The sequence below is a fragment of the Phacochoerus africanus genome, chromosome 2, assembly GCF_016906955.1.
Source record: "Phacochoerus africanus isolate WHEZ1 chromosome 2, ROS_Pafr_v1, whole genome shotgun sequence".
NCBI classification, from domain to species: Eukaryota; Metazoa; Chordata; class Mammalia; order Artiodactyla; family Suidae; genus Phacochoerus; species Phacochoerus africanus.
Genome location: NC_062545.1, coordinates 131,280,072 through 131,297,245, shown reverse-complemented (window position 1 = coordinate 131,297,245; position 17,174 = coordinate 131,280,072). Strand labels below are relative to the sequence as shown.

Below are 17,174 nucleotides of genomic sequence, written 5' to 3'. Positions count from 1 at the left end.
TTAGTTTATAGAAGCGAGAACCGTGTTTATGCCAAGTTAAGCAGCTCACACAGGACCATGTTAAAACAGGATAAGGACAAATTTAAACATTTCTGATAGATGTCTATCCAGTCACTTTCTGCAAGTATAATTTTTTTCTTCATACAATTGGGATCAAAGTGTTTCAATAATTTTGCATCTAGACTTTTCACCATTAGTTTTTCCTTATGCCATTAAAAATTATTTGAAAACACAGATAATGGCTGCATTCTATTCTGAGGTAAAATGTATCAATTTAGTTTGCCATCTCCTTATCCGCGGGCACTGAAATAGCATCTCATTTCTTGCTATTATAAATAATGCTGAGATAAATATCCCTGAATAAACATCTCATCTACATGAAAAAATTTTTCTAGGCTAACTCCTTCCTTTCCCTTTCTCCCTCCCTCCTTTCTTTTTCTTTCTTTCCTAAAATATAACTTAGTCTATAATATTATATTAGTTTCAGGTGTACAGCATAGGAATTCAGTATTTATAACAGATTTTATTCCATTAAAAGTTATTACAAGATTACTTAAAATTTTTAATCTTCTTTGAGTTACTGAAAACTAAATCAGGCCAAGCTGCACTCCATTTTAAAACTCCATGTCTTCCTTAAGTATGAAACCTAATTTTCACTTTTGTTTTTCCCTTGGTTAAATCATTGACATATTATCACCAAGACTGTTTGCTCAGATGACATCATCCTTATAACTACAGTACCTACTTAGGGAGTGGACCAAGAAACTGGAATGGCCTGCTGGACCAAGAAACTGGAGTTTGCTGGGTTAAGCCTTCGGCATTCTTCTATTTTTCCAGCTATGAGTGAAATTTAAACTATGCAGGGTTGGGGGTTCCTCTGTGCCTGAGCAGGTTAAGGACCAGCATTGTCACTGCTGCAGCTTGGGTTGCTGCTGTGGTACAGGTTTCATCCCTGGCCCAGGAACGCCCACACGTTGGCAAGGTCAAAAAGTAACACAAACAATGTGGGGCTGGGATGTGCTGAAGGCGCACTGCTGTCTAACCTGTGTCATTATCTGCAGCTGCTCCACTCCCCCTTCCATGCTGTTCTGCAAAGAGAGTGGAAGAAAGGGAAAGGAAGGAAGGGAGAGGTAGTTTTCTGGGTTAAAAGCAACATGCTTCCCAGTTTCTTACAGTCTTGTTTATTTTTTCAGTCATTCATTTGCTCATGCAATGGAGATCTATTACATATTTTCTATGTTATAACTTCTAATTTATGAATCTGACAACAGACTTTAGGATGATCTGGGAGCACTGTAAAGCTCCATGAGGAGGCTATAGGACAGAGCATTTCCCAAAGTTACTTGACTATATCTCAGTTTTTTTCTTTGAACACTTATTAACAATCTCCCAGATTACATTCTGCAGAACATAGGTTAAAGGAAGAGATAAAAAGGCATTTAATAGAACTCAAGATCCATTCTATTTTTAATTTTTTTCAAATGAATTCTTTTAAAATTAATAATGAGATAATTTCTTTTTACTTGAATTTCTTTCATTGGTATAGTTGATTCACAATGTTCTGCCAGTTTCTGCTGTACCACAAAGTGACCCAGTCATATTCATATACATATATATATATATATACATACACACACACACACACACACACACATATTCCCTCTCTTATATTATCTTCCAGCATTGTCTGTTCCAAGAGATTGGATATAGTTCCCTGTGCTATATGGTGGGACCTCACTGTTTATCCACTCTAAATGTAATAGTTTGCATAATAGGAGATTCTTAGTGTGATTAATTTATAAGATATTAAACCAACCATTAATACCACATCTTAAGGTAAAATAAAGGCATTACCATGAAAATTACAAGCTTGATATGGACACTTGTTTTCCAATACAATAAAATATGAAAGAGAAGAGAAAACAAAGTAATCAGGAATGTAACTGATAACAGCTGTCTGTCTAGAAAACACAAGAGAATCTACTGAAGAGCTGTTAGAATAACAAATCAAACAAACACAAACAAAACCAAAATGCAAAACATCAGTGGCTATCTTACATACTAGCAAATCTAGCCAGAACAATATAAAGGAAAAAAAATAAGATTCATGACAGTAAGGAAGTATAAAATACCCAAGGAGAACACTAATAGGAGTATATAGAACCTCTGTGAGTAAATCAACCACCTTCCTGAGATATATAAGAGGTCTGAGTGAAAGCAATGCTGAACCCCTGCTTGGGAAGAGCAAATACCCAGATATAATGCTGTTCTAAAAATGGATCCCAATGGCATTTTCTGGGAAGAATTTAATGAAGGAGGGAGTTCCCACCATGGCTCAGCAGGTTAAGAACCCAAATAGTATCCATGAGGATATGGGTTCAATCCCTGGCCTCACTTAGTGGGTTAAGGATCCCGACTGTGAGCTGCTGTGTAGGCTACAGATGGGGCTCGGACCCAACATTGGTGTGGTGTGGCTGTGGCTGGCAGCTATAGCTCTGACTCGACCCCTAGTCTAAAAACTTACATATGCCTCAGAAATGGCCCTAAAAAGAAAAAAAAAAAATCTAACGAAGCGATCTTAAGGTTCCTCTGAAAGAATTTAATAGGAGGAGATCCCGTCATGGCTCAGTGGTTAACGAAGTGCACTTGTGTCCATGAGGACACGTTTGATCCCTGGCCTCTCTCAGGGGGTAAAGGATCAGGAGGTTAAGGATCCGGCATTGCTGTGACCCGAGTTGCTGTGGCTCTGGCATAGGCTGGCAGCTATGCCTCTGATTTGACCCCTAACCTGGGAATCTCCACATGCCAAGGGTGCAGCCATAAAAAAAAATAAAAATAAAAAATAAAAAAATAAAGAATAACAGGAAATGATGATTGACAGTATTTGGAAAATAAAGAGAAAGATCAGAAGGGTCTATGATACCTTTTATTTTATTTTTAGGGACACACCCATGGCATATGGAGCTTCCCAGGCTAGGGGTAGAATCAGAGCTGTAGTTGCCGGCCTATACCACAGCCATAGCAACACAGGATTCAAGCCACATCTGCAGCCTACACCACAGCTCATGGCAACGTAGGATCCTTAACCCACTGACTGAGGCCAGGGATCAAACCTTCATCCTCATGGAAATTCCTTTCCGCTGAGCCATGACAGGAACCCCTATGCTACCACTTATTAAAGAATGTTTTAAAGTGACAATACTTAATTAGAGGCTTGGGATTGATATATACCTACTACTATATATAAAATAGGTGGGTAACAAGGACCTACTATAGAGCACAAGGAAATTTACCCAATGCTGTATAATAGCCTATATGGGAAAAGAATCTGAAAAGGAATGGGCATATGTATATGTCTACCTGATTCCATATGCCTTAAATTAATCCAACTTTGTAAGTCAACTATATTCCAATAAAACTCAAAACCATAAAATACATAAAAATAAAATATTATCAATATTAAAAATTAATATTTTGAAAAAAATTAAAATAAAGTAATAGTGATTAAAAGAGTACAGTGCAGGAGTTCCCGTTGTGGCGCAGCAGAAAGGAATCTGACTAGGAACCATGAGGTTGTGGGTTCGCTCCCTGGCCTTGCTCAGTGGGTTAAGGATCTGGCATTGCCATGAGCTGTGGTGTAGGTCGAAGATGCAGCTCGGATGTGGCGTTGGATGTGGCTATGGTGTAGGCCAGCAGCTGTAGCTCCGATTGGACCCCTAGCCTGGAAACCTCCACACGTTGCAGGTGCAGCCCTGAAAAAGGACAAAAAGACCAAAGAAAAAATAAAAAGAGAGAGAGAGAGTACAGTGCAGGTTTACCAATCTACCAAAAGAACAACAGAAAGAGAAAGAAAGGTCCTAAAAGATTCCAATAGCTAATAAATTAGCCTTTAAGGAAGCCTCATGTTATAGCAGGAAAAGGTAGGATTATTCAATAAATAAGGTTAAAGGAGTTCCCGTCGTGGCTCAGTGGTTAACGGATCTAACTAGGAACCATGAGGTTGCGGGTTCAATCCCTGGCCTTGCTCAGTGGGTTGAGGATCCGGCGTTGCCGTGAGCTGTGGTGTAGGTCACAGACACAGCTCAGATCCCGCATTGCTGTGGCTGTGGTGTAGGCCGGTGGCTACAGTTCCGATTAGACCCCTAGCCTGGGAACCTCCATATGCCGTGGGAACGGCCTGAGAAAAGGCAAAAAGACAAAAAATAAATAAATAAATAAAAATAAATAAGGTTAAAAATAAAAACCAAAAAATGAATACTTTCAAAACATGGTTTTAAAAAAGACTACTTAAAAAAAGAAAATATGGGAGTTCCCTTTGTGGCTCAGTGGTTAACCAACCCGACTAGGGCCCATGAGGATGCAGGTTCAATCCCTGGCTTCGCTCATGGTTTAAAGATCCAGCTTTGCTGTGAGCTGTGGTGGAGGTTGCAGGTGTGGCCTGGATTCTGAGTTGCTGCTGCTGTGGCTATGGTGTAGTCCAGTGGCTGCAACTCCGATTCAACCCCTAGCCTGGAAACCTCCATATGCCTCAGGTGCAGCCCTAAAAAGCAAAGAGAAAAAAGAAAGAAAAGAAAATACAGGTGAATATTTACTGAATCTTAGGATAAACAAGGATTTTCTAGATATAAGTGTGATAAAAGACATCTTTCAGAGAGAAAAAAAATGTTTAGACTTGACCACAAATATTAAATATATCTGTATGTTAAAAATTATCATAAAAATTTGAGGCAAATCTCAAACTGAAAAAATACTTATAATAACTATGACAACGGATTAATAGCCACTATCAAGTAAAATATTTAAACATCTATAAGATAAAGACTAATGCTCCAAATGAAAATTTGGCCAAGTTCACAGACAACTCACAAATAAATATAGATGGTGACTATATATTTTGTAATTTCAACTTCACTAATTAAAAAAAAAGCAAACTCAAAGAAATTTTTCCTATCATATTCATTTCTCTTTAATAGTAATAATTCTACCAACAGTTTAGTGAAATATTGATCCTCATATTAGACTCCTTTGTGGAAGTCTATTTTGGAAAAATTTTTCTGAAAAGGGAACTTCTATATGCCACATTTCATATTTGCTACAGCTGAGCCATAATAGGAACTTCCATCATTAGTTATTTTTGAAGATAACTTAATGATAGAAGAAAACGTTCATCACATCATACTAAGTAAAAAAAGGCTGTTTATTGGAGTTTCTGTTGTGGCTCAAAAGGTTAAGAACCCGACTAGCATCCATGAGGATGTGGGTTCTACCTCTGGCCTCACTCAATGGGTTAAGGATTCGGCGTTGCTTTAAGCTGTGGTGTAGGTCACAGGTGTGGCTTGAATCGGACAGCTGCTGTGGCTGTGGCATAGAACAGCGGATATGGCTCCAATTCAACCCCTAGCCTGGGAACTTCCATATGTCATGGGTGAGGCCCTAAAAAGAAAAAAGAAAAAAAAAGGCTACTTAATAAATTGCATTTATTGCATAATCCCTAGTTTTGTAATCATGATTTATCTAAGTCATCTGCTAAAAATGTGAACAGATGGGGCTTGGACCACATGGCATGGAAAGTCCACCAAAAGGAGACTCCTTCTTCAGGCTTGATAGTTCAACTGTCACGGTTCCATTAACTGAACCTTCATCTAGCAACAGTTCCCAAAAGTTTCCTGGGGGATGCTGCCTAAGAGTCATCATGCGAGGTAGTCTATAAAAATAAAAACAGATTTCTCAGTATCATCCAGAGAAAGAGCAATTCTGGAGTTCCCATTGCGGCTCAGTGGTTAACGAATCCAACTAGGAACCATGAGGTTGCAGGTTTGATCCCTGGCCTTAGCTCAGTGGGTTAAGGATCCGGCATTCCTGTGAGCTGTGGTGTAAGTTGCAGGCGCGGCTCGGATCCCACGTTGCTGTGGCTCCAGCGGAGGCCGGCAGCTACAGCTCTGATTCAACCCCTAGCCTGGGAACCTCCATATGCCGCGGGAGCGGCCCTAGAAAAGGCAAAAAGACAAAAACAAAACAAAACAGAGAAAGAGCAATTCACAAGGTCTGGGATGAGGCCCTGGGACCTGTTTCAGAAGATCTCTGGGTGATTCAGATCTGAAGACAGATCCAGGAACCAGAGCTTTCTGATGCATAATTTTCCAAGTGTTGCCAAGTATATTGAGTATCTTTTAGAAGCATCTAGATTTCATTTCTTCTAATTCTTTGGCACCACTGTTGTTTGTTAGGTAGATGATGCAATGAGTGGACAAGAAGCCAACCCACGGTGTCTCACCAAGCTGACTGCCACCACCAATGCCACCACACTCAGCCTGCCCTGTATGGTCCTCTATCCCTCCTCCTCTTGGGCTTCTGAAACATCAGCTGCTCTCCCTCCCAGACCCTTCCATCAACTTCTAACTCTGCTAAGGTCATGCTCCTCAGCCAAATCTCCAGAATCCCTGTGACCAGGACACAGTTCCTCCCCTTCGGTGCCAGTTGCTAAGAGTTTTCTATATTTGACGCTTCACCTCCCACTCACTCCTCAACCCTCCACCATCTGGCTTCCATCACCACCACTTACTGACATGGACAGCACTGGCCGAGGTTACCCTGGCTCCTGATGGCTCCAATCCATTGGTTCGGTTTCACTTTTTTCCCCAGAATCATCTGACCACCCCTCTCTCCTTCCCCAGCTTTTGTGGGGGCCATCTCTTGTCCCACCTGTCCAGCATCCATTTTCCCCTTTTGACAGCCATACCCCAAGGGGCCACCTCTCCCCGCTCTTAGTCCATGTGGGTTGGGGGCTGAATATCCCACTCCAGGCATGGCTACTTCATTCCCCTGGCTTAAGGGACTGGTTCTGGGACAGGATGTGGTCAATGTCGAGCCAATGAAACTCAAACCTGAGACTTTAGCTGAAACTATGGGGGAAGAGATTATTTTCTTCCTCACTGGGGTTGCTGAGCTGGCCGAATGTGGGTCTGCAATTGGAGGGGGCCACCTGCCCACCCACTGCCTGAGGAGGAAGCCAAAGTGAGGAAGGCAGCAGAGCTGAGACGGGGTTCTAGGCCCAACCGGAAGCTAGCACACTCTGGCCCCATCAGTTTCATGGGAACACACAGACCTTTTATAAAGGCTTTTGTGGTTGAATTTCTGTCACTTGCAACCCAAAGAGCCCTAGGATGGCTCTGGACCACCATCCTCCCCTGGCATTACTCCACCTCCCTGGTGATGCTTTCCCCAGCATCTCCACAAGCTCCATACCCATATGTCCAACCCCTCATGGGCTCCACACCTGGGTGTTCACTTAAGCTTAAATCTAAACTCAAAAGCATGCCCCCCTGCCATCCTGTGTCCCCATCTCATCAGAAGCTCGACCACCTTCCCGGTTACCCAAACCTGGGCCTCATCATTGGCACTTTATCACTTTCACTGTCCTGTCTCCTTGGGGCAGTGAATTCTGGCACACTCCTCAGGGCTCAGCTTTTAGGTTGTGTCCTCAGGGAGGCCTTTTTCAGTCTCCCAACCTGCTCCCATGTCATCCACTGCTCTTGTCACCCAGAGCCCTCATGGCTTGATTCTTACAATAGTCTGTGATGGCTGGGCCCATCCCTGAACTCAATATTATTTGAGCAAAGGAACGCTAGGGTGGGTCAGTACGATCTTATAGGGTATATTGTAAATATAGTTTATTCTTTGGTAAAAGTCAAATGTTTCAGTATTTCAGAGAGATCTGTAAAGGGCATGGTATTTACCACAGAAGACTATGATTTCCAGAGGTCCAACATCTGAATGAGGGTGAGAACCATCCACCCGGGTCCCAGTGTTTCCTTAATAGTTTTTTCTTTTTTTTTTTTAAGGGCCCCACCTGCGACACATAGAGGTTCCCAGGCTAGGGGTCAAATCAGAGCTACAGCTGCCGGCCTCCGCTGGAGCCACAGCAACGTGGGATCCGAGTTGTGTCTGCGACCCACACCATAGCTCATGGCAACACCAGATCCTTAACCCACTGAGCAAGGCCAGGGATTCAACCCGCATCTTCATGGTTCCTAGGCGGATTCATTTCCACTGCGCCGCAAAGGGAACTCCATTTTTTTTTTTTTAAATAAATGAATCAGGCTGCCTTCTAGTGAATACCTATACTTCTCTTTAGTAATGGAATCTAGAGCTTATCAAAGGAACGAAGTAGAGCTTTGTCCTTAAACAAAATCTATCCCCCAGGCCCCATTTTTGAAAACTCAGACGTTGGCCTGCTTTCAATTTTCTGATACTTTTCATATTGTTCATAGTTTCTTACAAATCACCACAGTTGTTTGAGCACAACTGCCAGTTTTCCTAGACAGGCCTCCCAACCCTCCCTCCACCCAGGTATTTACTGAGTCTTGCCTCTGCAAGGCCCTGGGGAGTTCCTCACCATCTCAAACAGGGCTGGGTTCCCTTCTGCCATCTCTGGAGCATTTTCCTTGACAGAAAAAGAGGAAGCAAAATAATAGCTGAGTAGTTCTGCTTTCTGTTACTGTTACGGCAAGGGTCCCAAGCAGTGGGCCTATCACTTCCTGATTCTTTTTCTTGTTCTTATCATACCTAAAAAGTCTTTTTCAATTGCCTGAGGTATTTCTGCCCTCTCAGTCCACTCACTCCAGCTTCTTAATGCTTCATACTGTCCACAAACCCTGTTCTCAGCTTTGTGTGTGGAAGCCCTGGCTCCCTTTTCCCTGTTAATGCTATGTTTAAGCAATGTTTAAAGTTTGAAAGCATAATTACTTTATCAAACATTCGCTAGGAAAACATACCTTCATTTTACTATCGAGTGTTATGAAGAATGCACATGTTTATATACTGACAAGAATATACAAGGAAAAAATATAGGGATGGTATGGTGGCTGTTTGTATTCCCCTTTTCTCCTGCCTACTCTAGTTCCTTTTGTCCTTTGTTCTTTCAGCTTATTTCCACTTTTTAGTCTTTGTTTTATTTCTGGCATCCATTTTTATTTTAAATTATTACACACTGATGCAGAAATTAATTGACTGGCACTAATTGTAGAATTACAGGAATTAAATCATGGGATGCTTAATATTGAAGGACTCAACTGTTTTACATTTTTAATTGGCATATAATTCATATGCCACAAAACTCACCCTTTCAAAGGGCACAATTCTGTGGTTTTTAGTATATTTACGAAGTTGTGCAACTAATATCACTAATTTCAGAACATTTCCACCCCTCCCAACAAAAACCCCTGTACCCATTAGAAGTCACTCTCTATTTCTTTCGCAGTATGGATATCCAGTTGTCTCATCATTGTTTGTTAAAAAGAGTATTTTTTCCCCACTGAATTTGTCTTAGAATCTCTGAAAAGACAAATTTATCAGAGCTGTATGGGCTTATCTCTGGACTCTCAACTCTATTCAATTATCTATATGTCTATCCTTATGCCAGTATCACACTGTCTTATTTATTGTGGCTTTATAAGTTTTGCAATCAAACTGTGGGAACTCCAATTTCAATGAGTTTTTCAAGATTGTTTTGGCTGTTGTGGATCCCTCACATTTCTATGTGAATTTTAGAATCAGCTTGTCAACTTCTATAAAGAAGGCAATTGGGATTTTTGCTAGGATTGCAGTCAATCTAAAGATCACTTTAAGTAGTACTGCCATTCTAAAATATATATGTGTATGTATACATACACACATATATATTTGTCTTTTGTCTTTTTAGGGCCACACCTGCAGCACATGGAGGCTGCCAGGCTAGGGGTAGAATCGGTGCTGTAGTTGCTGGCCTAACAGTCACAGCGACTCGGGATCCAAGCCATGACTGCGAAAGAAAGTGAGGCCAGGGATTGAAATCGCCTCCTCATGGTTACTCCTCGGGTTCGTTACCACTGAGCCATGACAGGAACTTCCCATTCTAAAAATATTAAGTCTTCCAATTCATGAACATGCAATGTCTTCCTTTTTTAAAAAAGGTTTCTTTTATTTCTTTCAACGAAGTTTCGCAGTTTTTGGTGCCTAAGTTTTGCTTTTGTTAAATCAACTCCTAAGTATTTTATTCTTTTAGATGCTATTATAAACAGAATTGTTTTCCTTCCTCTTCTTTTTTTTTTTTTTTCAATTATGGCCACACCCACAGCAATATGGAAGTTCCCCAGCCAGGGACTGGATCCGAGTCACAGCTGTGGTTAACACCAGATCCTTTGACTCAGTGCGCTGTACCGGGGATCAAAGCCACATTTCCGCAGTGACCTGAGCTGCTGCAGTTGGATTCTTAACCCATGGTGCCACAGTGGGAACTCCTGGAATTGTTTTAATTTCATTTTCAGATTGTTCATTGTTAAGTGTATAGAAATATGATTCTGTATATTAATCTTAGGTCCTGATTCTTTGCTGAACTTGTTAAAGACTTTTTTTTTTTTTAAGAATTTTCCTGAATCCTTAGGCTTTTCCATTTACAAGATGATGGCCTCTGAGAATAGGGATGGTTTTGCTTCTTCATTTCCAATCTACATTCCTTCTATTTATTTTCTTGCCTAATTGCCTGGGTCTCTACCCTTTTATTTGTTTTCTTTTTTAATTTTTTTTTGTCTTTTTGTCTTTTCTAGGGCCGCACCCACGGCATATGGAGGTTCCTAGGCTAGGGGTCAAATCGGAGCTATAGCCGCCAGCCTACGCCAGAGCCACAGCAATGCAGGATCCGATCCACATCTGTGACCTACACCACGGTTCACGGTAACACCGGATCCTTAACCCACTAAGCAAGGACAGGGATCAAACCTGCAACGTCATGGTTACTAGTCAGATTCGTTAACCACTGCACCATGATGGGAACTCCTGGTCTCTATCCTTTTAAAGTCTATATAGTTTCTTGAGTGACTGACTTCCTTCTTTTTTCCTCATTAGAATAATTTTTTTTTTTCAGAGAACAAGACAAGGAGTAGGAGGAAGAGAGAAAGTGGTGCTCTTAAAAATCAGAAGTTGCAATTGTGCAGTTTGAATTGATTTTTGGTGAACCTCGCATCCTCTAAGTGGAAATGACCTCCTTCACAGCACCTGGGCCAGGGATTTTCGGTGGGAAACTCTGAAATCTGTTTTCCTTGGGGTTTGGATATAAGCCTGGCCAATATATCCAGCCTTCCTTGGCTGTTAAAGAATCTACCATGACATGGCCACTTCCCCCTTGCGCATGTCTTCTCCTGCTCTGGCCAATTCTTACTGGTCAGAGGCAGGGCACCAACCATTCCTCCCACTGCATTCTCTGTCTTCTGAGAATTAAAAGTGTCAGTGAGACAATAGGTTTATCAGCCGTTCTGATTCTACCCAAAGACACTTTGACACACATCTCCGGAAGTTCTGGGCCAGCTTTGTGATGCGAGGGGAGTCCATTAAGACGCTCCTTCCGCCCATCCTCTTCCTCCCCTTGGGACCATCGTGGTGACCTTCCGGGCAGGAGTGGGCATAGTTTCTTGACACTCAGGCTTTTCAACCACCCAATTGAGGACGCCTCTTCATTAGACCACAGCACACACTTAATTCCCTCACCCTTGATGAACAGCTCACTGTGCTTTAGGGAGGTTCTTAGGGTTCTTCCCAAATATCGGTCAAAAGGAAGGAAGAGTATGGCTTCATTAAGGGTGTGGAATGTACACCAAAGGCCTTGCTGGGTAGCTTTACAATGAGAAGAAGTTCCCCTCTACATCAGTGCAGGACCCGTGTGACCAGTGACCTCTTGGGATGTGCAGGAATCTCTGACAATGCAGATAGGTGTACCCCATGGCCAAATATGAGCTTTCAGTTCTCAGCGGCTAGAAGCAAACTACCTAGGCACAGACTAGCCTCGGAGAAAACATAGACATGGATGAAGGCATGTTCCAGGAAGGTCAGCACCAGGCCAACACCTCTGCTCCCCCGGGCCAGTGCAGGACTCTAGAGGACAGCTGCCTTTTTGTATTGAGGCTCTCCTCCCAGAAGCTACACGGTTCCTCCCAGCTCCACTCTGAAACCAAACTCAGGTCTCCGGTGCCTCACCAAGCTTTCTGTCCTGACTTTCTTCTACCCTCGGAAGTCTGCTTTTGTGCCTGCTGCCTAACAACAAAATCACCTAAGCCAGGGAAGGTCTTCAGAGCAAGTGACTTCTGGATAAGGCAACTCCTTCCTCACCCTGATGTTGCACATGGGTCTCTGTTGCCTCCTGAGAAGTGGTTCATTTGGATGGAGATGCCAGATCTTGAAATTTTTCTTCAAACTATGCTTGGCTATTCCACAAAACTCCCCCAAATGATGAAACAAAGAGAAGAGTGGGAAATAATATAATGAAATAGTAAACTGGGAAAAAAGATCAATTCATGTTCCTGTGGATTTGTTCTCCTGCCTCAGGCTTGCTTGTTAGCCAGTCTGTGGGAGCAGAGAGAGGGCCACATCACATCCAGATTAGCAGTGTCAACAGCAGCTCCCTGACCACATGATAAAGCCCCCACCACAAGGACAGAGGGAAGAACAACCTGGGGTGCTGTGAACATGCCACCACTAATGTCTGAGACTACAATTATAACAATGCTACCTTCTTACCCTTTATCTGTGTATTTCCAAGAGTAGGTCCACCTCCCCCTCTTGTACTACTTGGTCATAACACTTCATTGGCCCATATACTTAAAAACTGGTTAGTATTATAGAGATCTTAAATGTAGTGTCTATCATCTTTCAAGGTTTCAATTATTGTAATATTCCTATGGTTCATTCTGAGTGTTGGTGAGGTGACAGTTAATATTCTTTTCAGCCTATTAATAAGTATCAAATAAAGCACTTCAAAATTATTTTCTTCACATTCAATTTACTGTCTAGAACTCTATTTCAATATAATATATTTGCTTTGTTGAGTTCATTCATAATATCTCTGCAGACCTGGATTGAACATATTTTCTGTAGTGACAACTACTCTATTTGTAGGAACTATTTAGGTCACTGGAGTGGAGGAAAAGAGGCCGCTACTAAATAGAAATGGCTTGTATCCAAATATAGCTGCAGTTTTCTGAACACCTGTTGAACATCAATGAAGAGACTGTTACCATTTCAAAAGCCCTGGGCCAAAACCTTAAATTAAATGATCAGTCACTTTGTTTCAACTGACACAGAGTTTAAACCAGGAAAATAAGTCTCCCAACCAAAGAAAGTTAGTGTTAATATAACAGCTGCTTTAAAAATAAAATAGTCTCTTCAAAAGGCAATCTGTTTCCACATAAATTATTTCCCATCAAAAATCACTTCTGGAACTATATGATTTGAACTGTCAAGGCATGCACAGTAATTGTTTGCTTTTAGAGACACAGCAAGCATGACAAATATTTTCAGTTGTCAAGGGCGAGGGAGGAGAGAATGACCCATCTAAGAAATGGAAACTAACGAATAGTAACATGACACTCCCCCTTAGTTCCACTGAGCGCTGGCGCGGCTGCTCCACACAGCTAACTTCCTGTGGCAGGATAAAGGGAGGCTGTGCAAGTGTAGGATCAAGGCGGCCTCTACCCCATCTCCCAACGCCCAACCCCGTGGTGGGGGGGCAGCATGGAAGAACTGCAAGAGAAGGGGGCGGGCAATATTCTCTGTTTCCATTCATTCATTCATTCATTCAAAAAAGTTATACGCCGGGCACTGTGCTAGGGGTTTAACTTTGCCAGTTTGACTCATAACACATTCTGATATCCCACACCTCTGTCCCCATTACCAGCCCTGGGCCTCACTCGCTCATCAGGAAAGTGCTTATTGTAGCCTTGCTTTCCTTCCCTTTCCCGGGTCCCCGGGCTATGGTGACAAGATAAAGCTAGCCAGAGGATTGCCTTTCCAAAAGCAAGGAAGGAGGGCTCAGAGTTCGCGGAGGAGTTCCGAGGACCCTTCAGGCAGCGTAGGAAGAGCCAGTCCCTACTCCGGAGGCCGCGCCCCAGGCGGGGCTTCGGACACCCGGGCACAGCACTCAGACAGGGAACCTGAGGTCACGCCGATGCTGGAGGAAGAAGCAGCTACGAGAGGGGTCCTTCAAGGGAAAAGTGGGCACAGCAGGAGGTCTGAGGGCGGCGAAAGGCTAGTGACAACACGCACACACGTGGGGAGGACCGTCTCCACCTAGGTAGTGGGAGACGGGTCCAGGCAGGGGTGAGAGGCGGGCGGGGACGGTTACCTGATGAAGGTGGTCTTGCCGGTGCTGTACTGGCCCACCAGCAGGATCATAGGCTTGTTCTCAAAGTCGGCGTCCTCCAGCGCGGGCGAGTGGAACTCGTGGAAGCGGTACGCCTCCTCCAGCGGCAGCACCTTGCGCAGGTAGAGCGAGCGCAGGCCGCCCGTCACCGTCTGCACGGCGTCCGCGCCGCCCGCGCGCTCGCGCCCGCCTGCCTGCCGTCCCATCCAGCTGAACATCCTGACGCCGGTCCACCCGTCCGAGCCCCGCGCTCGCCCTCTCAGTCCCGGTTCCGAGCTCCGACCCTACTCCGGGTTCGACCCTCCCCGGCAACACCGAGCTGCCCTAACTGCGCCCGCCCGGACTGGTCTCGCCTCCCGCCGTTTTAGCCAATCCCTGGTCGCTACGTCACGGGAGCTCGTTCACTATTCAGAAGAGCTCTCTCAACTCGTTCCTCATTGGGCCGCTGCCAGCGCGGGTGGAGGCGCTAGCCAATGGAGAGGAGGCTCTTAATGAATTATTGATGACGGAGACCTTCGGAAGGACTGGGCGGGGCAGAGGGTGTTTCTCGAACCCTCAGGCACAGACTGACCCGCCGAGGGGCCTGCTTGGGTCGCCGGGGCTCCACCTCTGGCCAGGTGGCGTCGGCTTCCGGGCAAATCTGAGCTGGTAGAAAACAAGGCTACAGAGGCTGCCTAGTCTCCCGGAGCGTTTACTCATCGCAGCCCTATGGACGTCGATACTAGGGGCAAAAGTTCAGAAAGTTGACAAACAGGTTCTTTCTACCCACTGGCAGGTTATTATAAACCTCGTTTTAGTTGTGAAGACTCATAATTGACAAAATTTGAAGTAAGGTACGCAGCCTCAATCTACCTAGGTAGATGGTTCTCCTACATATCCACAGCTGCCTCTACTAAATTCTGGCTCCATCGAAGGCCTTTTGCCCTTTGTTTTCTTTAATTTTCTGTAAAATCGAAGATTTAGTCATCATCCTCATGATTACAATCTATTTTCCACACATTGACATGAAAAGAGTTACTGCTACCTTCTAGCCAATCTCTTTTTCAGGTGAAAAGGACACATCTAAATTGAAATTAGGAGAAATAATCAGCCATCATTTTTGGTACCCTGGGTTACAATTTTAGAATAGTTCTCTGTTGTTTTAGAGCGTTTCTCAAGTGTGGTGGTGGTGAGGCACCTCGGATGCTTGTTAACATGCAGATTTCTTGTCATCACCCCAGACCTTCTGAGTTAAAACATTGAGGAGGAATGAAGCTCGACAAGCAGCCCCAGGTGATTCTGTGTACCTTTATTTTGGGGAAAGAGGATGCACTACAGTGCTTGTCAAACTTGATAGAAATGCAGATTCTGAATCAGAGTATGGGATGGAACCCAAGGCTGCATTTCTAATAGTCTCCCAGTTCTGTCAATGCTGCTTTTCCATGGATCATACTTTGAGTACCAAAGCTGTGTGGAGCAAACAGGATTTGTCATCAAAAGAACTAGGTTTGAATCCTGACTATATAAACTAATGGCTATGTGACTTTAAATGCAATGAGTTTCCTCGCTGCCTCTGTTTCCTTGTTTGTAAAATGGGAACTTCTTTAGAGTTGTGTGGATAAAATATTTAGAAGGAGCTATATGTAACCAGGCAAGTGAAAAGAAAGCCAAGAGAAAATGAAGTTAGATGTCTGCTTTATGTCAAAATAAAGCAAAGACTGAAATGTCAAAATGAGACCACAGATCTACTAGAAGGAGAACTACTACTTCAGAAGCTACTGAAGATTTGTAAAATTTTGGAAGGGAAAAGCCTAATTAAAATAAAAGAAAAATTATTTTAAAAAGGTAGTTTTCTCAACAAAAAAGTAAAGGCTTCAATGTTTTTTTAAATACGTAAAACACAAACCCATATAAACATACTCTTGCCATGGGATCCAGAAATTGCTCTTCTTGGTATTTACCCAAATAAGTTGAAAACTTATGTCAACACAGAAGCCACACACAAATGTTTACAGCAGTTTATTCCTAAATGTCCCAACTTGGAAGCAACTAAGGTGTCCTTAACTAGATGAATGGATTAACAAACTGTGGTATGTTTAGACAGTGGAATATTATTCAGCTAAAAAGAAATGAGGAGTTCCTGTTGTGGCTCAGCGGTTAACGAACCTGACTAGCATCCATGAGGATGCCGGTTCGATCCCTGACAGCGGGTTAAGGATCTGGCGTTGCCTTGACCTGTGGTGTAGGTCGCAGACTCAGCTCAGTTCTCGTGTTGCTGTGGCTGTGATGTAAGCTGGCAGCTGTAGCCTGGATTGGACCCCTAGCCTGGGAATCTCCATATGCTGTGGGTGTGGCCCCAAAAGACAAAATAAAAAATAAAAAATGAAAAGAAATGAACTATCAAGTCAGGAAAAGACATGGAGGAAACCTAAATCTATATTACTAAGTGAAAGAGGCCGATCTAAAAAGGCTGCACACTGGATGACTGCTACTATATGACATTCTAGAGAAGGCAAAACTATGAAGACCATAAAAAGATCAGTGGTTGCCTGGGGTTAGGGAGGAGGGAAGGATGAATAGGAAGAGCACAGATTTGTAGAGCAGTTAAAAATAATTCTGTATGATAACATAAATGTGGATACATGTCATTATACATTCGTCCAGATCCATAGAATGTATAACACCAATTGCGGATCCTAGTGTAAACTATGGATTTGGGGTGATAATGATGTGTAAGGGTAGGTTAGGTTCATTGATTGTAGCATATGCAGCACTCTGATGCAGGATGCTAATAGGGTAGGATGTTGATAGCGGGAAAGGCTGTGTTGGAGGAATAACAGATACATGGCGACTCTCAGTAATTCATATTCAATTTTGCTGTGAATCTAAGACTTCTCTAAAAAAATTCTATTAAAAATAGTATATATAGAAGTTCCCTGGTGGCTTAGTGGGTTAAGGATCCAGCATTGTTACTGCTGTGGCACAGGTTCAATCCCTAGCCTGGGAACTTCCCCATGCCGAGGCTGTG

At 43.2% G+C, this 17,174-nt stretch overlaps 1 protein-coding gene across 1 annotated transcript in view; it reads right to left on the bottom strand.

Moving 5' to 3' along the window:
• The window catches only part of EHD4 (EH domain containing 4), an 85,235-nt gene extending 70,719 nt beyond the window's left edge, over positions 1–14,516 (bottom strand). The window contains exon 1 of the mRNA XM_047766614.1: positions 14,150–14,516. Within this exon, the coding sequence (XP_047622570.1) occupies positions 14,150–14,385 (236 nt within the window). The 5' untranslated portion in view covers positions 14,386–14,516. The remainder of the gene's footprint in view (positions 1–14,149) is intronic.
• Between the last annotated feature and the right edge of the window lie 2,658 nt (positions 14,517–17,174).